Below are 21,899 nucleotides of genomic sequence, written 5' to 3'. Positions count from 1 at the left end.
CCATGGCGTACACCCTGAAGTCCTGGCACTTGAGAAGTGGAGGAGATGGAGAAAGGCTCTTTTTTGCTTTACTCCTGAGGTCTCCTCCCAAGTGGGGAAGCGCTCCTAGTAGGAGAGCCCTCGCTTCTCCCTGTGAGACTGTAGGCACTGAGCTGAAGGGGAGTCTGCCAGCTGGGAGTGGGCCTGCATGGCCCTGCCCTTTACCCCCCCACTCTTCCTCTGGGAAGTGATCTGCCCACAGGATACACGTGTTCAGGACAGACTCTGTCCGTGTGGCCCCCCCTGGGCAGGTGAGGGGTGCCTGTGACAGGGCGGGGCAGTAGGGTGGGGGGGACTAAGTCTGTCCATTCTGGAATGCAGTAAGAGGAAGCCCCCTGCTCACAGATAGAAACTACCTTCTCTCATCTCAGCGTTCCTAGTATAAAGGGGATTCGCCCATTGTAGTTGTCCGAGTTTATCTCGTTTCTCAACTGACTCAGAACTCAGATGATCAAGGAGGGTATTATTTACGAGGCCTCTTGAACACACACATAGAAAAGAGTTGGCTTGAATCACTGAAAAGGAGCTGTCTCCATTCATAGTTTCTACTACAAAGAGGAGAATTACTCCAATCTCAGAAATGGCAGCCAGGGGAAAACAGAAACGTGGTGGCTCTTTTGCACAGCACTGAGACCGCTGAGGTAAAAACCATTGGAGTGTGTGCTTAAGAGCCCCCAGCTACAACCTTTCTTTCTTTGCTGTTTTTTGTTTTGTTTTGTCTTGTTTTTTAATTCCAGAAGATCTTCAGGAGTACTTATATCTGCAAGCACACACATAAAATAACTAACTTAAAACTACATTACCTTTATTTTTCTACCTAACTATTGTGTTAACTAATTGCTACATTTTTTCTCCCTAAAAAAAGGACTCAGTCTTATTTGGTTCAAGAATTTGACTTTCGATCTATAAAAATTAGCTGTTTCTGAGATCAGCTGCTCTTCTACAATATTCATAAAGATAAATTTATACACTCTCCACCAACTTTCTGGACAAAGGATATATCTAAGTAAAACTTACCACACCCATGAAAAGTGGTTTTGATATATCTAAGTTCGCTCTCCAAGCAAAGAACAATGAATAAATGCCAAACATTCCAGTAAAAAGCCATACCAATGATGGATTTTGTCTGTCCCTATAAAAAAATTAAATATGTCCAAAATTATTTATGTGCATGAGTATCAAAAATATTACATAGTTTTAAACTACAGGAAAAAATTAGAGCTATAAAAGTTTCCATACTTAACTGGGGACAAAGAAAGATCTCAGTTTAAAAAAATCTGAGCTGGAATAAGTAACTGAAATATAGGAACCAACTATATACTGTACTACATATTACAGACTTCACTTGGAACTGTGCAGCAAGACATACAAAGTTCAAGTTCAGAGAAGAAATGCAAATGATCAATCTTGTTAAATTTAAAATGTAATTAAACAGATCTGTACCCCTGAAACAAATAACATATCACATGTTAATTTAAAAAGATGTAATTAAACATACGCAAAACAAAAGAATAATTTCATGCCTCAAAATAATAATGATTTTAAAACAGCAAATCTCAGTATTGGATGCAACAGATGCAACCAAATGAGCACGTATGAGTATAATCCTTGAGAAAAATTAATCTGATAACATGTATCAAGAGCCTTAAAAATAATCACAGTTGGGGCACCTGGGTGGCTCAGCTGGTTAAGCCTCTGCCTTCAGCTCAGGTCATGATCTCAGGGTCCTGGGATCGAGCCCTGCATCGGGTTCCCCGCTAAGCGAGGAGTCTGCTTCTCTCTCTTCCTTTGTTCCTCCCCCCTCTCCCGCTTGTGCCCTTTCTCAAATAAATAAAATCTTTAAAAAAAAAATCATACTCATTGACACAGTAATTTGACATGTGGGCATAAATCTTTAGGCAAAACCAGAAATGTGGATAAAGATTAAACTATAAAAATGCTTTAACATTACTTATATTAGAAGGGGAAGCAATCTGAAGATTCCCAAATAGAAAAACACTTAAGTTAATTCTCCTAGGTCAGAGAAGGGAATTTTATACAGACATTTAAATGACCTTAAGTCTTTTTACCATAAGGGCAAATGCTCACAATATAATGTTAAGTGTTAAGGAAACAGAACTATAGATGTGTGTACATATACAAATTTACATAAAGCACTCAGGTTAGAAAGTAAATGGACAAAAATAATGGAGGTTAAGAGTGCTGTTATTTTTTAGGTTTTCTTTTATCATCAGAGGTTACTTTCTTCTTCAGAGGAATTCAAATAGTTGTTTACTTCTTTTGCAATACCAATAATGAGTAGCTATGGGCACAGTACGGGATCAAACCAGAAGTGTAAGATATCAAATGACTTGGTTACTTAGATTGTAATCTACTGCTCAATCTTCCAAAATCATTAATTTATTACCAGAAAAAAAAAAAAACAGGAAGAAGGCAATATCTATTTGCTTTAACAGAAATTATTGGAGTCATTTATTTGGAATGTAAAATAATATTGGCAATGTTCTTCAAGGGCATATTGAAATATGAATTGAATTAATGAATATGGGAAAAAGAACAGGAAAATAAATTATATTACTTACTTTCTTGCTAAACATACATTTGCCCAAACTGCAAGGGCTTGAATGTTGAGTGAGAGTTGGCTCCTCATACTTGTTACTTGAGAACTGTAAAAGACAATCTAATTTATTATGGGTAGAAAATGAAGTTGGTTGGTTCTAAATACAACATTCTTTGTAAAATACATCTGATTATGCACTGAGTAGTTTTTTTGTTTTTTTGTTTGTTTGTTTGCACTGAATAGTTTTGAGGGCTGGAGGCAGATGTTAAATTATTTTGTCTTCTTTCAAATTTGGGAGAAGAAGTACCATAAGAAAGAGTTAAATGGTTCTAAGATGTTTTCTAATTATAATATTTGGTTACCAATTTTTAATATTTGGGATAGGATCAGAGCAAGTAATTCTTCTGTATTTGTAATACTGGTATGCTGTATTGATAATATAGTAGAATAATAATAGTAATAAACCAATATAATAATAATATACCAATTATAATAATATAATAAGAAACCAATATAATAATAATAATAATAAACCAATCTGGATCTCCAATTGGTTTGGTAAGAAGTCATGTGAAATGGATTTTTGAACTTCTGTCAACAGTGTAGACACAGCCTCCTGTGATTTAGCAAGTGAAAAGAAAATTAATGCGGGGTGCCTGGGTGGCTTAGCTAGTCGAGCATTCATCTCTTGATTTTGGCTCAGGTCATGATATCAGGGTCATAGATTGAGCTTGCTTGGGATTCTCACTCTCCCTCTCTCTCTGCCCCTCCATCCCACCACCTCTCCTCCTCTAAAATAAAGAAAGAAAGAAAGAAAAAATAAAGAAAATGAAAAGAAAGAAAGAAAACAAAATTAATGCAAATAATTTTCTGAAGATCCGGTCATTAAAAAAAAAGACAAGAGAGATGATCTCCAATCATTCTTCTTCCTTAAAAGCCTTCCTTGTTGTCTAGGGGCACCTGGGTAGTTCAGTCAGTTAAGTGTCCAACTCCTGATTCCGGCTCAGGTCATGATCTCAGGATTGTGAGATCGTGCCCTGCCTCAGGCTCCATGCTGGGAATACAGCCTGCTTGAGATTCTCTCTCTCCCTCTCCCTCTGCCCATCCTCCCCACTGTGTGCAGGCATGAGCTCTCTCTTCCTCAAAAAAAAAAAAAAAAAAAAAAAAAAAAAGCTTCCTTCTTTTCTGTATTATTTGGGTCAAAAATGTTTAAGCCATGAGAAATGTATTTTTTTCCTATAATTAAACTAAATTCTTCCATTAACTAATAAGCGTTTCCCAAGTGTTATCTGAGTTCTGAAATAGCTCTAGCAGTCTCCAATTTTTAAAAAAATAATGACTCTATACACCATCTCAAAGAACTTTCTTCTCCCTGCTGGCAATTTTACTGGAGAAAATGTGATGCCATAATTATGGAAACCACACAATGTGTATTTTACTAATGGAGACTCATCTACTATGAGAAGATATTCTTACTCATTTTCAAACACACTTGAAAAATTGATTCCAGCATGAGGCCCATTTCAAACCATTCTTCAAAAGGAATGAAGTCAGTCTCAAAATTAATTCTTGGAGATCTGTTGCTTAAATGTAAGCTCTAAAACATGGTCACTGCCTAGGGTTAGATTCCATAATTTCCTTGTACAGGATTGCAATTTAGAGATATGCATGGGGAAAGAATTTAATTTGCTTGACTGGAAAAGGAGAGATGATTAGGTCCCATCATTTTGAAGGATTTTCTAGTAAGTTAATTATGAGTTGCTTTTCTCAACTCTCCTGTCTACCTGAAACAATTAAAGACTAGACATTCTCTCACTCAGTCAGAGAGTGCTAGGATTATGCCTCCAATCTACATTCTGATTTGGTTCGAACAAATAGTGTTCGAACAAATAGTGTGAGTGGTCATCACTTTTGTCAAGTCTTTTTTCTAGGCATATCACCTAACTGCTATTTCTTCAATACAAAGGAGGCTTTTCTGGCCCCCAATAGATGAGTTTTATGTGCGACTAATAAAAGTTGGATGGATAGTCTAGCAGTACTCTTGAGAGTTCTCTGGAGTTCATGTGGGATTTATTAAGGCAAAATATACTGCCAATCTCAAATGAGATCACAACCCTACAAGGTAGGCTGAAAAGAATAGGCAGTGAGTCTTCGGGCCTGCAGCAAAGCAGAATACCATAAAAGCCCACAGACGCTGGCGAAGCTGTCTTTGTAACTGAGCTTCTTGCTACCTTTGCCAATCAAAAAGGAAAAGGAGCCATAAAGGTTTCAGTCGGACATTAAAAAAAATATATTTAAAGTCAGTTGTGAGAACCAACAAAAGGTTATATAAAAATAACTGGTGGCAGGAAAATATTTTCAAGATACAGTAAAAAATGAAAATGAGTGGGCTAATAAAACAGTGTGCACATTATGATCTCATTTTTAAAAATAAAAATATAAAAAATATTGAAAGGATACAGACAAAAATGTTAATGGGTTAACAACAGTGGTTATCTCCATACGTTGGAATTATAGTAATTTTAATTTTCTTACCTTTGCTTACCTGGGTTTTCTAAACTTTCTATAATGAAATAATAATAATAAACTTTCTATTATGTATCACATTTTGGGAGCAGGGGAAAGGGACATTTAAAAAGGAAAGGAGGACAGATGGAAGGAAGCAAACAAGCTAGCAAGTTAACAAGAGGGAAACTGTGAGAACCTTTGAATTGCCTCACATACAAGGTTGAAATATTCTCCCCATATTTTTTTTTTATGATTCTTCTTAAATTTTTTTCAGTGTTCCAAAATTCATTGTTTCTCCCCATATTTTAAAAATGGTTTTCCAATAGTTCTGAGAATCACAAGTTAATAATCAGTTAGGAGACCACTTTAGTGGAATAGAAGACTACTCTTCCATAATTTTATATTGAAAATATTATAAAAATAATACAGGATTGGTTTGGATATTTTTTAGGTTGAACAAAGGATAAATTATGTGTAAAGCAACAGTGCACTGGGTCATTTCATATCCACGTGGAAGTGGAAACATTCTAGTGTTGACAGTCTACTACTAACTGTTGTATTTCTCGCTCATTCTCAGTTTTCTTTTATGGAAGGAAATGCTAGAACGTTTGACAGTCTACACAACTAGTGACCGTACCCGCGAGAGCGACTCCTCAGACGCACTGCTTCACAAAAGACAAGCCTAGAAGCCCCCCACATCACTTCGTCTAGGAACTAACAGAGAATTCACTTAAAACCAGTTTCAAATATTTCATACTCACAGCAAAATTTTAGACATACTGGATCCTGTTTCCGATTTGGCCTAAACATAAAAGAGAAGTTTATTTGTGTAAGCCTTCAGCTGCAGCTGTGTTAAGCTATTGCATTTTAACTATCTGGATTTAGAATATACAAGTTTCATGGGGTGCCTGGGTGGCTCAGTGGGTTAAAGCCTCTGCCTTCGGTTCGGGTCATGATCCCACAGTCCTGGGGTCGAGCCCCGCATCGGGCTCTCTGCTTGGCAGGGAGCCTGCTTCCTCCTCTCTCTCTCTCTGCCTGCCTCTCTGCCTACTTGTGATCTCTGTCTGTCAAATAAATAAATAAAATCTTAAAAAAAAAAAAAAAAGAATACACATGTTCCAAGTAGACAACGCAACATCTCTCTTCATTCAGTCTTTGCTTCAGAGCCTTGCTGAGTTTTTGAAGAGAAGTCACTGGAAACTAAACGCACACATCCTTGAGGAAGAACTGCAGAAATAATGACGGGCTAAAAATCAGTCAAACTATCATTCCAGTAGGAACGATTTAACACACTGATGAATTAACTGACTTGACACTTTTGTTACAGAGTGTCTTTAAGGCACTTTGATTAGAGCTCATTATCACATGTTAGTCTGTAATTTCACAATTATGTGTGAATTATACAGGTTTCAAATCTGGAATGGCCCTCAAGCAATATTGTAATGGAATAACCAATATAAGTAAGCCAGAGTATAAATTTAAAGTATCAGACTCTCTAAGTCAAAAAGTAATTAATAATTATCCTTTCATTAAGTTATTTTATTATGAAATATCTCCTCCATACAAACAACACATATAATGTATATTTAAGGGATAAAGAGGGTTTTTTAAAGATTTTATTTATTTATATTTATTTATTTGTCAGAGAGAGTGAGCGATCGAGCACAGCAAGCAGAGTGGCACAAGGCAGAGAGAAAGAAGCAGGCTCCCCGCTGAGCAAGGAGCCCCAGGACTGGGGCTGACTCGATCCCAGGACTCTGGGATCATGACCTCAGCCTAAGGCAGCAGCTTTACCGACTGAGCCACCCAGGTGTCCCAGGGATAGAGTTTTTAGAAATCTATAGAGCCACCATTCATTTAAGAACCAGAACTGCATGAACACCATGAAGTATCTCACAAAGCATTCTCACCCCCTAGTGATAACTATTACCTTGAATTTCATGTTAATTACTCTACACTTCCTAAAAATACATAATTCTACTTCTTCCCTATGTATCCTTGAGCAATAGATTGTTTTGCCTGGTTTAGAATTTTTTATCAGTGGTGTCATATAATATGTAGTCTTCGGAGATCTGCCTTCTTGCCTAAGACAAAAAGCACAAACCATGAGAGAAAGATCCAATGTTTTCATTAAAGTAAAAAAAAAAAAATATATATATATATATATAGTGTTTGTCCTTTTATTTTTCAGATAACCTTTACTCTGAGCACAGTGTTTTTTCCCTAATTTATGTTTCAGGGAAAGCAAGGCCTTTGGAACTTTTAAAAAACACTTCTAGTGAAATTATATCTTATAAAGTATTTATACACAGGTATTACACTAAATACTATCATGAACACTATTTGTCAAATATGAAAAAAGAAAGTGTTTTGGTCAAGGTACATTAAAAATTTCGAGAGTTTTTTCTTTTTCCTTCTAATCTTTTCCAAATATTTAAAATTACAGACCAAGGGACCAAAATGGTACCCAATGCTAAGAAGAATGAAATGCTTCAAATGCTGGCAGCACAGTCTTTTTAATGTTTGTTATCCTGAAAAACATATTCAGGACATACAACATTATGATGTCAGGTTAAGCAATTCCAAGTTTTTCCTAATGTAGGCTAAAGGCCACATTCCAAGGAGCAAGTTTGTTACACAAATAACGGAAATGAAAATTCTGTACTGTCATTGATAGGCATTGTCTTCCTTCAGTCAAGGCCCAGGCAGAACACTGAAACTTCATCACTTACTTCCTTAAAAGGGCTTTAAATATAAATTTACCAGACTGAATGTTCCATATTCTTCCCTGAGAAAATGCGTCAAAAATCCTAGCAACGTCGTCTGGTCTCCCCAGGTCCAACGAGCTTGATTGAGGTAGGATGAGATAGGAAGGTAGACGTAAGGCAATAAACCAGCAGAGAAGTAGAGACTGAACTTCAACAGAGAGCCCAGGGAGAGTTCCTGCAGCAAAGCATATCATATAACAATGTTTATTTTTAGTCCATTCACCCTGGAACTTCAAGAACACATCAAGGAAAACATCAAAATGTTTACTCAGAGCTGATCTCTCAATTTCTATTAAGTCACCACAGAATACTATGTTAAACCTTCTGAGTGCTGTGGATTACTAGAAAATTGCGTCAGCCTGAACTCCTTTGCATGGCAGGGGAAATCAAAGTGAAGCAAATAATATTAGGGAAGACTCCGGAGTATCATATTTACATTTAAAACCATGTCATACATGCAGCATTATAAGTCTGGGATAACATGCTTGCAAACGATTGTTTGGCTGATTTTGAACATACCCAAAATATTGTTCCAATACAACTCCCTTCCTCACCGTCACCAGAAGCAGACTTCAACTATATTCTCTATTATGATTACACACTGACGGTATGATTCTTTCTGCAAGGGTTTTGGATATTTCATGGAAATATTTGTCACAAATGAAGCTAGCTTTTATATAACCTCCCAGTTCATCCAAATGCTCTTTTTCCTCAGTGTACATACAAGAAGGAGTACCAACGGAAATTTGTTGTGTGTAACAATGTTGCCTCATACGAGAATGTATCTCTCATCTGCGTATGTGTTTTAAGATTAATTATTTATTTTAGAGAGAGAAAGAGAGGGAGGGGGAGGGGAAGAGGGAGAGGGACAAGCAGACTACCCGCTGAGTGCAGAGCCCTAAACGGGGCTTGATCACATGACCCTTAGATCATGATCTAAGCTGAAATCAAGAGCTGGACACTTAACCGACTGAGCCACGCAGACACCCCCTCATCTGCATTCTTCTAAAACAAAGGACAATACTGACAGAGTCTTACAAAGATTACAGCCACAAAAATTCTGGCATACTAAAAGATTCAAATAGTGGTGGCTTTAGTAATAGGGAAAGGGAATCTCTTACAAATATCATAACTGGAAACTGCCAACTTTTCCTTTATAAAAAAGGGAAAGTTCATATGTATACAAGGGAAAATTCATATGACTATAAGAACCAAGGTTCACATTCACCTGAAAGAGAACAAGCAGTTGACTTATATTAGCATTTTCAAATAAACTCTCTTCATTGAAAATGGAGTATTTTTACTATAGGACTGATTTCATTTGCTATTTCTAAAGGGGTAATGAGATGCATAAAAATAATGGCATGAAGGGAGTATAAGAAATAACTAATAGAGCAATATGCCTTTGCTCTTCTTAAAAGTAGTTTTAAAAAAAGCAAATGTTCATATTTTGACATTCTCTGCATGTTCTAAAGTATGATTTAGAGTGGCATGATGCACCTGCCGGAGAATTTTCCTTTTGTGCGAGAAATCAACAGAGAGACGATTACACGAGAGTTTTTTCAGAGACTGAAGGAGAGTGGCTCTGAGTCCGAGCTGTACTTACATGAGAATCACCTGCAGAGCTTTTTAAAAATATCAGTGTCTGGGCCTCACCCCAGACCAGTTAAATGAGAATTATTCTGGAGTGGGGTCAGCATAATATACATACATATAAAGATATATGTATGTATACATGCATATACATCTATGTACACACATACACACACTTTTTAAAAGGTCCCCAGATCATCTGAGTAGCCAGGGGTGCAACCAACTGACTCAGGACTTCCTTTTTCTCTCTCTCTCTTTTTTAAAGATTTTATTTATTTGACAGAGAGAGACACAGTGAGAGAGGGAACACAGGCAGGGGGAGTGGGAGAGGCAGAAGCAGGCTCCCTGCTGAACAAGGAGCCCGATGTGGGGCTCAGTCCCAGGACCCTAGGATCATGACCTGAGCTGAAGGCAGATGCTTAACTATCTGAGCCACCCAGGTGCCCCTAAAGATTTTATTTATTTATTTGACAGAGAGAGATCACAAGTAGGCAGAGAGAGAGGGGGAAGCAGGCTCCCGCCGAGCAGAGAGCCCGATGAGGGGCTCGATCCCAGGACCCTGAAACCAAGACCTGAGCTGAAGGCAGAGGCTTAACCCACTGAACCACCCAGGTGCCCCCTGACTCAGGACTTCTCACTCTGCCTCAAGTCATCTGACCAGTGAGATCCAACCCTGTCACTTCATTGGTAGGCCTTATTTTTTAGCCTCTGCTATTTAACTAGCAAACATGAAATGTCCTTTGAAGAGTCATACCTGCCCACATTTCATCATTCATCAGCTGCTGACCTAAGCACAAAATAAACAGGCCCTCAGACCAGCCTCCTAACTTGTCCACTCTGAGTCTTCCATGTTTGATACAAAGCACATGGCTCTTCTTTCCATTTACTTTTTAAGTTCTTGTCAGTCAGCCAATTGCACCTCTCTATTATCTGAATGCACCTGCTCTGATGTCAGAAGCCTGTCTAGGAGTAAGGACATCAGGACGGCAACACAGATCATTCCTGACTTCAGTCTTCCTCACAGAAAGACCAGCTAGTGACTATCTACAGACAAGACATCACGGCATCACTCCTCCCCCACACCAGCCCACCTCGGCACTAACAGCACTCCCCGGGGGTAACAGTTTTTCTAGTGGCAAAGGAGAGTCCAAGGCAGACATCCAGTGCCCCCAGCACAGCAGGACACTTCCCAAGAGGCTCATTCGGTTCTCACCTCTTGACGACCATGGTGGGAGGGAGTCTGCTGGGCTCAACCACTGGGGATCATGAGGACAGAAGGCGAGCAGGGCTTTCGGCAACCAGTGCTCAGATCTGGAGGACGGTGTTCCTGCTTGCAGCTGTGCCCAAGCAGAGACCCTAGCCAAGCCCCCCTGTCCATCTGTAGAGCTGAGCCGGGAGCTGATCCCACCCTCAACTAATTCTGATTTACTTGATCTGGGGCATACTTTAACATAATAAAGTCCACATGTGACAAGTCCATAGCTATCATACTTAATGGTGAAAGACTGAAAACTTTCCTCCCAAGATCAGGAATAAGACAAGGATGCCCGCTCTTACCAACTCCTGTTCAACACAGTCCTGGAAATCCTAGTCAGAGTATTCCAGGCAAGAAAAAGAAATAAAAGGCATCCAAATTAGAAAAGAAGAAGTAAAACTGTCTCTATATGCAGATGACATGCTCTTATATAGAGGAAATCCTAGACTCTACCAAAAACCTGTTAGATTAATAAATGAATTCAGTAAAGTTATAGGATACAAAATTAATGCCAAAATTAGTCATGTTTCTACACACTAACAATATAACTATAAACTCTGAAAAAAAAAAGAAAATGATCTCATTTACAATAACATCAAAAACAATAAAATACATAACAATAAATTTAACCAAGGAGGTGAAAAATCCGTACACTGAAAACTACAAGGCACTAATGAAAGAAAATGACGAAGATACAAATAAATGGAAAGATACCCCTTATTCACAAACTGGAAGAATTAATATTTTTAAATGTCCATATTACACAAAGCCATCTATAGATTCAGTGAAACCCCTATCAAGCCTCCAGTGGCATTTCTAACAGAAACAGAAAACCAAATCCTAAAATTTGTATGGGAGCAAAAAAGACCCCAAATAGCCAAACTAATCTTGCAAAAGAGGACTGAAGCTGGAGGCGTGACACTTCCTATGTCAAAGCACATTGTGAACCTATTGTCATCAAGAATTCAAGATGGCAGGGTAGAAAGATTCTGAACTCCCTCCCACAGACACAACAAATCTACAAAGACGTGGAAACTATCTGAACAAGGGCCTCCACAACCAAGAATAAAAGGGCCACATGAACATGTGTGGAAGAAGCAGAGACATGGTCTCACGGAAACCCCACCCCAGTGCTGCAATCAACAGTCAGGAGGGGGTCTTGTAAATACAGGACTTCTCCCTGAGGAGCAAGGGGTTTATGGCCCCAAATAAGGCACCCCAACCTTTGGGTCCTGCACCAGAGAGATGATCCCCCACCAAATGTCTGGTTTTGAAAGCTAACAGGTCAAATGTTCAGGAAAATTATAGCGCTGTAGGGGACAGGGACTCTGCTCTTAAGGACTCACAGACAGACTCACTCGCCACGGAACCTGGTACAGAAGCAGCAGTCTGGAAAGTGCTAGACCATAAGTGAAGAGGATTCATTTGCTAATCTTAAAATGTCTGCTGTAAGGGCAGAAGCCTGGTAGAACTCTCTCTGGGGACAGAGACGCTGGAGGGTGCCATTTCTGGCGTTCTTCCTCTATCTTGCTAGTGCCAGTGAGTGTGTCCACTCCTGTGTGCCACTCCATCACAGCTCTGCAAATCCAGCCACGCAAATGCCCGACCTCACATACCACTCCACCAGGGTTCCACCAAAGTCAGCCAGGGTGCACAGCCTACACGGGAGATACCCCTGAAGTGTCTGGATCTGGTGGCCAAGGGGAATTGCATTTTTGGGTCCTATGGGTCTACAACAACTGGATAGACAGTTCTTGGCAGACTACCATCCCCAAGGGACTGTACTGACAACAGACTAAAACCACCTCTGGTTTCCCTATGAAAAAACTTCAGCCTGAGGGTAGGTTTCAGGTTTACCACACATGGAAGGGCTACAGAAGTGCTCTCAGTGAACACAGGCTGAAGGATACCATCTTTGAGCTCTCAGCTAGCCTCACCACAGCCTGCTGGCACTTTTCAGAAAGAAGCTCAAACATTCCTCGGGAACCCTGAATTTGCAACAGTCCCTAAGGGGAGACCCTCCAGATCACCTGGTCTGGAAGCTAGCAGGGTCTATGACTGCAGTCTCCCATGATTACATATATTTGCATACCTTAAAAATGCTGACTGAGGGGCTAGTTTCCAATCAGCCTGAAACTAGGTGCTGACTGAAATCCCTCCTTCTGGAACCCTCACAGGTCTTGACAGAAGAACTGGAACCTACTAAGAGAAACTCAGGCTGCTTAAACAATCATAAAGGTTTGAGAGACAGCCAAGAGCTAGAGCAAAGTTAAACAGTGAGGTTCACCTCCTACATGGGGCCACTCCTGCAAGACTGGGAGAGACAGCTATTTTGCCTAATACCCAGGAACAACCACAGAGAATCAAGCAAAATGAAGAGACAGAGGAGTTTATTTCAAACAAAAGAACAAGATAAAACCCTGGGAAAAAATCTTAATGAAACTGAGATAAGCAAATTGCCTGACAAAGAGTTAAAAGTAATGGTCAGAAAGATGCTCACCACACTTGAGAGAAGAATGGATGAACATGGCAAGAACTTCAATGAAGACAGAGAAAATATAAGACAGTACCAAACAGAAGTCACAGAACTGAAGAATACAATAACTGAACTGAAAAATACACTAGAGGAGTTCAACAGCAGACTAAATGAAGCAGACAGAATCAAATGAGCTAAAACACAGGGCAATGACACTCATCCAAACCAAGCAACAGAAAGGAAAAAAATTAAAAACTGAAGACAGCTTGAGAAATTTACAGGACAATATCAAGCAGAATATCGTGTATTATAGAAGTTCCAGAAATAGAAGAGAGAATGTGGCAGAAAGCTTATTTGAAGAAACGATTGCCAAAAACTTCCCTTACCTGGGTAAGGAAACAGAAAACCAGATCCAAGAAGCCCAGAATTCCAAACAAGATGAACCCAAAGAGACCCACTCCAAGATACATAATTAAAATGTCAAAAGTTAAGGATAAAAACAAGAGAAAAAACAACTTGTTACATAAAAGGAAATCCCCATAAGGCTACCAGCAGAAACTCTGCAGGTCAGAAGAGAATGGCATAATTATATACAAAGTGCTGAAAGGAAAAAACTTCCAAACAAGAATACTCTACCTGGCAAAGATATCACTCAGAGAGATAATGAGCTTTCCAGATAAACAAAAACTAAAGGAGTTCACTGACACTAAACTAGCCTTATAAGAAAGGTTAAAGGAATTTTTAAGCTAAAAGGAAAGGCCATTAATTATAAAAAGAAAAACATTTTGAAAATATCCCTGGTAAAGGTAAACATATAGTTGTGGTTTAATCACTTATAAAGCTAGTATGAAGGTGGGGCATCTGGGTGGCTCAGTTGATTAAGCGACTGCCTTTGGCTCAGGTCATGATCTTGGAGTCCCAGGATAGAGTCCCGCATCAGGCTCCCTGCTCAGCAGGGAGTTTGCTTCTCCCTCTGACCCTCCACTTCTCTCTCTCTCTCTCTCTCTCTCTCACACACACAAATAAATAAATCTTAAAAAAAAAAAAAGAGAGAAGAAAGAAAGCTAGTATGAAGGTTAAAAGATAAAAGTAGTAAAAATAACTACAGATATAGTAATTAGTTTAGGGATACACAAAATAAAAAGATGTAAAGTATGACATCAATAAATCACAGGGAAAGAGGAATAAAAATATAGTTTTAGAATGCATTCAAACATAACTTGTTATCAACTTAAAATAGCTTGTTATATATATATACAGACCATTATATATGAGCCTTATGGTAACCACAAAGCAAAACCCATAGTAGATGGACAAAAGATAATGAGAAAGGACTCTAAGTGTAACACTACAGAAAGTAATCAAACTGCAAGGTAAGAAATCAAGAGAAGAAAGGAACAGTGAGGAATTATAAAACAGATTAAAAGAGTCAATAAAATGGCAATAAATACATGGCCATCAATTTCTTTAAATATAAATAAGCTAAATTCTCTAATCAAAAGGCAGAAAGTGGCTGAACTGATAAAGAAACAAGACCCATATATCTGCTGCCTGTAAGAGACTCACTTCAGATGTAAGTACATACACGGACTGAAAATGAAGGATGGAAAGATGTTTCAAGCAAATGGAAACCAAAAGAAAGCATGGCTAACTATTGTGACATCAGACAAAATAGATTTTAAAAGAAGACTATAATAACAAAGACAAGTATTACATAATGATAAAGAGGTCAATCCAGCAAAAGATATAACATTTATCAATATTTATGTACCGAATGGAGAAACACCTAAATGCATAAAGCTAATACAAACAGACCTAAAGGAAGAAAATGACAGGAATAAAAATAATACTAGGGGACTTTAATACCTCACTTTTATCAATGGATAGATCAGCCAGACAGAAAATAATAAGGAAACATCAACCTTAAACAATAAATTAGATGGAATAATGGAGATATATATAGATACATATATCTATATATCTATAAACATTCTATCCAAAAGCAGCAGAATACACTTTCTTCTTTCTTCTCAGGTGCACATGGAACATTCTCCAGGACAGATCATACGTTAGGCCACAAAACATGTCTTAGTAAATTAAAGACTGAAATCATATCAAGCTTCTTTTGTCAAACAGGAAAAAATCACAAATATGTGAAGATGAAACAAGATACTATTGAACAACCAATGGATCAATGAAGACATTGATAAAGAAATTAAAAAAATACCTTGAGACAAATGAAAATGGAAATACAACACACCAAAAAAAATAAGAAAAAGAAAATAAATACAACACACCAAATCAATGGGATACAGCAAAACCAGTTCTAAGAGGCAAGTTCATAGAGACAGTTAAAAAGAAAAATCTCAAATTAACAATCTAATTTACACCTAAAGGAACTAAAAAAATATGAACAGACAGAGCCCCAAATCAGTAGAAAAAAGGAAATAATAAAGATCAGAGTGAAAAGAAGTGAAGTAGAGACTTAAAAGACTATGGAAAGGCCAATGAAACTAAGAGCTGATTCTTTGAAAAAATTAACAAAATTGACAAACCTCCAGCTAGACTAAGAAAAAAAGAGAGAGGGCTCAAATAAATAAAATCAGAAATTAAAGAGGAGAAGTTACAATTGATACCAAAGAAAGCCAAAGGATCATAAGAGACTACTGTGAACATGTGAATAATTACACACCAACAAACTGAACAATCTGGAAGAAACAGACCAATTCCTAAAAACATATAATCTTCCAAGACTGGATCATGAAGAAATAGAAAAATCTGAATAGATTGATTACTAGTAAGGAGACAGAATCAGTAACTTAAAAACTCCCAACAAAATTACCAGACCAGACGCCTCTCTGGTGAACTCTACCAAACATTTAAAGATTTAATATACGTCTTCCTTATACTCTTCCAAGAAACTGAAGAATAGGGAATGCTTCAGATATGTTTTATGAAGCCACTGTTACCCTGATATCAAAACCAGAAAAGGACACCCAAAAATAAATAAATAATAAATAATAAAAAATAAAAAAATAATAAATAAAAAATTTTAAAAAATTACAGGCCATATCCTTGATATCCTTGATGAACATAAATACAAACATAAATTACAGGCCATATCCTTCATATCCTTGATGAACATAAATACAAAAATCCTCAAAAAATCCTAAAAAAATATTAGTAAACAAATTTGACAATACATCAATACATTAAAAGGACTATACACCATGATTAAGTGGAGTTAATTCCAGGGATGCAAGGTGGTTCAACATCAGCAAATCAATCAACATGATACACATTAACAGAATGAAAGATAAAAATCATATCATCATCTCAATAAATGCAAATAAATTTACAAAATTCTTTTATGATAAAAACTCTCCACAAAGTAGGTATATGGCCATTGAAAGGCCATATATGACAAGCCCACAGCTAACATCATACTCAACAGTGAGAAGCTAAAAGCTGCTTTCCTCTAAGATCAGGAATAAGACAAGGATGCCCACTCACTCAACATTGTATTGGAAGTCCTAGCCAGAGCAGAAAAAAATGTAAAAAGCATACAACTGGAAAGGAAGAAGTGAAATTTTCACTATTTGTAAATGACATGATTTTACATAATGAAAACCCTAAAGATTCCACCAAAAAACTGTTTGAACGACTAATTGAATCCAGTAAAGTTGTTGGGTACAAAATCAATATTAAAAAAAAAAAATCTGTTGCTTTTTTCTTTTTAGATTTTATTTATTTATTTGACAGAGATCACAAGTAGGCAGAGAGGCAGGCAGAGAGAGAAAGGAGGAAGCAGGCTCTCCACTCAGCAGAGAGCCCGATGCGGGGCTCAATCCCAGGACCCTGAGATCATGACCTGAGCCGAAGGCAGAGGCTTTAACCCACTGAGCCACCCAGGCGCTGTTGCCTTTTTTACACACTAACAATGAACTATCAGACAGAAATTAAACCAATTCTGTTTATAAGTACATCAGAAAGAACAAAATAGCTATAAATAAATTTAACCAAGGAAGTGAAAGACCTGTACACTGAAAGCTATAAGACCTGATTACAGAAATTGAATAAGATATAAATAAATGGAAAAATATTCCACACTCATGGATTATTAGAATTAGTATTGTTAAAACAGCCAAAGCAAACTATAGATTCAATGCAATCTCTAACAAAATTCCACAGTCATCTTAGAGATAGAACAAACAATCCATTTGTATGAAACTACAAAAGATCCCAAATAGTCCAAGCGATTTTAAAAAAGAACAACAAAGCTGCAGGCACCATGCTTCCTGATTTCAAACTATCCTACAAAGCTACAGTATTCAAAACAGTATGATATTGGCATTAAAATGGATACATAAATCACTGGAACATAAGAGCCCAGAAATAAACCCATGCATATACGGTTAATTAATTTATGGCAAAGAGGCAAAAATATTCAAGTGGAAAACAAAAAATGGTGTTAGAAAAACTGGACAGTCCCATGCAAAAGAATGAAAATGGACCATTGTCTTACACCACATACAAAAATTAACTCAAAATGGATTAGACTTGATTGTAAGACCTGAAACCATCAAACTCCTAAGAGAAGACATAGAAAACACACACACACACACACACACACACACACACACACTATGGAGTATTATTCAGACACAAAAAGAAAATCCTGCCATTTGCAACAACATGGATAAAACTTGAGGGTATTATGCTAAATGAAATGAGTCAGATAGAGAAAGACAAATACTGTATGACCTTACCTACAGTAGAACTGAAAAAAACAGAACTCCCAGAAACCGAGAGCCGATTGGTGATCACTAGAGGCACGGTAAAAGGTGGTCAAAGTCTGCAAACTTCCAGTTATAACATGAATAAGTTCTGGGGAATGTAATGTACAGTATGGGGACTATCGTACTGTACCAGATATTTGAAAGATGCTAAGAGAGTAGATCTTAGAAGTTCTCAATACACATAAGCGTACCTATGTGAGGCAGTAGATGTGTTAACTAACCTCACTGTGGTGATCATTTTACCATCCCTCCATATATCAAACCGTCATGTTGTACACCTTAAACTTATACAATGTTATATGTCAACTGTATATCAATAAGCTGGGAAAAAAAAGGAGAGAAAGAAATGAAGACTGAGTAAAAAAAAAAAAAAGCCCGGCTAAGAAAACTCACAGCAGGATGTTAAGGCATCCCCATCTACCCATCCATCAATCCAGAAAAAAAGAATTTGGGCTCCTTTAGGTTTGCAATCTATGGGAAAGTCTTCACTGAATTACACTGTTTAAGTTATATCTCCATTATTTAAAATCAAGGGTTTATATAATAAAAGACCAGATAAAGAACCTTCTGTATATTCTACAAAACCACTGTTAGACACGACCTGTTATGCTGCTGGGTATTCCTCATATAAGGCTGGACGTGACTGACTTCACAGAACTCAGTTCCAAGAAAAAGCTGATCTTCCCTGTCAATTGTTATTTCCACTTTTTCTAACATGTAGTAAGAATTTTATAACCTCCATATTATCCTTTATGCTTTGTTGCCAGAAGCTAAAAACAAAATATATTCGAGTACAGTAAATACAATCACCTAAAGTTTTGTCATAATTTCCCTATTTCTGTAAAATAATTTTACTAAACTGGTGTTTTCTAATGTAATTCTGACTATAGCAGCAAAGAATGAAATGAGAAACAAATACATGCAGCTGAGGTTTAATAATACAAACAATACAAAGAAATAATAAGTAAAATGACTCCAGTACTGGCTTTGTATTTAAGATTGTTTTAACCTCTAGGAGAAAGACTGACAGAATAAAGGGCTTCTGTCTTTCCAAAACCTCATGTCTAACTCAGCTCCCTGCTTCTTGAGTCCATCTCACAATGACTTACACGGTATAGTAATTTTCTTACATTGCTTTACACCACCATTTCAATCAATAATCATTTTTCCTTTGAGGGAAAAGGAAAACTATAATAAATCATTTTTATTCTAGAGAAATCTGTTAGGAGAAAACAGGGTTGTGATTTTCCAGAGATTTTGTTACTTGGTTCATGAGAGCAGTGATGATGTCTGTTTTGTCGGGAGAGCTCAATCTCTAGCACCTAGATCGGCATTGATCAGGCCCTCAACAGACAGCGGGATAAATGAATAAACTCTTGTTCATATACTATCCTTTGTTTTAGGACATACAATAACACAATCAAGGAAATCTGTTATTTTGTTTTCACTCATTTTAGCCTATTATTATCAAGATGCTGCTCAGAATCAGTAAGAAAATTATGAATCAGACCAGCTGTCACTGCAATCAATACTGCATAATTTTTGTAAATCCTATTTTTTTTTTCAGTCAATGTTGTTAGAGCCTCGGGTCACTTACACTTTATATAAAACTAAAAAAAAAAAAAAATTGAAAGCCCCGCGTTTTATGCCATAAATGTTATATCATGCCTTAGCAAAATATTATGAATTTTCATTAAAAACATCCAAAAACCTACCTTCTCTTTTAAAAGTCGGAAGAGAATCCATGGTATTATGCACAAAATATAGAGTACTATTGTATGCTGATTACATAAGCTAAGGCCACAGCAGAAAGCACCAATTTTAGCTATCTGGAAAAAAAAAAATCTAAGTTAAAAATTTACCTAAAACTCTTAAGTAAGCACAAAGTAAAAAGTTATTCTTTATATGAGAACCAAGCATTTGTACCATAGGTCAGGTTCAAGTCAACTTCAGACACAGTCTCGCTTCCACAGACACTAATATTTAGCACTGCTATTTTTTTAATAATATTGTCCATTCTCATCACATCACTGCAGTTTGACCTGATATGACTGTCTTCAAAGTAAGTTTTAGAAAGTCCTGCGTGATAACTAGGTAAGTCCTACCAGTAATAGGATATTGTGTAATTCCTATTAAAGTCTATAACTAAAACTCGGGCATTCTTTCCATTTTACTTTTTCTCCTATTAAATTATGTAAATAAAATAGAACACTTTCAATTTAAAAACCAGGTTACGGATGTTGTTTTTGCTCTCTTTGAACATGTGCAATTTTCATAATCAGAAGAAAGTTTACTTTAGACCAAAAATGAACTCTAATAGCAGCATAGATCTGTCTATGGGAACCACGGTGTTCTTCCGTTTATATATTCTTTAACAACAAAAGGCCACCTTTACTAAGACGGTTTGATACCTCCCATTGTACAGACTGTACAATGAAGACTGTACATTGTACAGACTGTACAACAGAAGACAGGTTTCCCTCACATTCCAAATGATCTTGATATTAGTATTTGCCTTATAATTCACTGGAACCTCTTCTGAACTACTTCGTTTATACATTTGATAGTTAAAAAATAAAGTATAAATTTGGTATTTTTTTGCAATTAGAGAGTAAGTCGATGTACCATAATGGTATATAATTTAAGGTGATCAATCTAAATAAAATTTGGCATCTTACTAACACACACACACGCATGCACACATGCACAATGGTGGAATTAACCCACAAGCATATCTTTCCCATAGGAATCAGAGGGGATTTCGATCCTCTCATTCTCCAAAAAACTTCTGAACTCTGGGAGAAGAGGGGAAAAAAAAAAAGCCCCATGCTTTATAAAGGCTATCATGGTTCACAGTGAAAGAACTCAGAATATTTTCTCTCTCAATGCACCCAGATTACCTTGACGGTAATCAGGACAGATAAACAGCACCCAAAGTTAAAAAGAAATACAGCACCTGTCTAAAAATTAAAACAAAAAGTGATTTCACTTTGATCAAAATAGGTTACCTTTGCTCTTTCTTTTGCAGTTGCTGCCTCCTCAAAATGTACAGTAAGAGCCATAAGCAGCCCCACAAACAGATTGTTTAAGCTAAAAACCTCGGCTGCAATGGACCACTGCCATGTTAGACGAGAAAACGAAAACACCCCCGCAGCAAGAATTCCTCCAGCATGTGAGCCAGAAAGCCTGCAAATACAGATAACATGAAATCTTCTTTCCCAACAAAAAGAACCGACTTTCTTTCCCTTTTTATAAACTGTAGCAGGAGAAATTATGACAGTCGTCCAGCACTATCCCAACACGTTATATGGTTAATACATGCCTTCGTATAATAATTTCTTCCAACAGATTTTAATTAGGAAGTCCATATATTAACTTATTAACAAACAAATGAACAAAATTCATTCAGTCTCCTATGGACTGAAGGAGGTTTAGTTCTTAGATGGAACCTCTAGGATTCCAGCCAGTTCAGAAAGCCTGAAGAGACAGTAGCTAGAGAGATAACAAACCTGTTACCCACAAATTAGAAGGATGGTCTGGTTAAGATGGAACTACGCTGAATTGTAAGAATTCATGAAATGGCAAAATATCTACTCAGGAATACTCATTCTCACTTCCTGTGGAATGCTGGGCCTAGGCACTTTCCACACGCCCGCACTGAAGTTTATCTCCCAGCATACGGCAAAGATGTCTTTGTCACAATATCTGGTGATTTTAAGATCTTGAAAGCTGTCTTTAGTTTCTAGTGATTTCTTTTCTACATATAGCTGAAGTTGAAAATGACGTATTTTTTTCAAGACAGGGATGGGACCGTGAACTTCAATAGCACAAAAAGAATCAAAAGCCACACTTGGAAATAAATTTATCAACCCCAACACCAGTGAGAGCCAGACATTTCAAA

At 37.3% G+C, this 21,899-nt stretch overlaps 1 protein-coding gene across 2 annotated transcripts in view; it reads right to left on the bottom strand.

Annotated features, from left to right (window-relative positions):
- TMEM260 (transmembrane protein 260) overlaps positions 1-21,899 on the bottom strand; it is a 67,917-nt gene that overhangs the window by 23,249 nt on the left and 22,769 nt on the right. Inside the window, exons 4-9 of one of the 2 annotated variants that reach the window (XM_080807621.1) lie at positions 21,007-21,184; positions 19,714-19,827; positions 7,871-8,050; positions 5,869-5,909; positions 2,622-2,705; positions 1,057-1,171 (exon numbers count right to left, since the gene is read on the bottom strand). In XM_080807621.1, the coding sequence (XP_080663747.1) occupies positions 1,057-1,171; positions 2,622-2,705; positions 5,869-5,909; positions 7,871-8,050; positions 19,714-19,827; positions 21,007-21,184 (712 nt within the window). The remainder of the gene's footprint in view (positions 1-1,056; positions 1,172-2,621; positions 2,706-5,868; positions 5,910-7,870; positions 8,051-19,713; positions 19,828-21,006; positions 21,185-21,899) is intronic. The other variant, XM_080807622.1, reaches the window with a different exon arrangement.

This window comes from Martes martes, assembly GCF_963455335.1.
Source record: "Martes martes genome assembly, chromosome: 7".
Taxonomy (NCBI): Eukaryota; Metazoa; Chordata; class Mammalia; order Carnivora; family Mustelidae; genus Martes; species Martes martes.
This window is presented reverse-complemented; position numbering and strand designations above follow the sequence as displayed.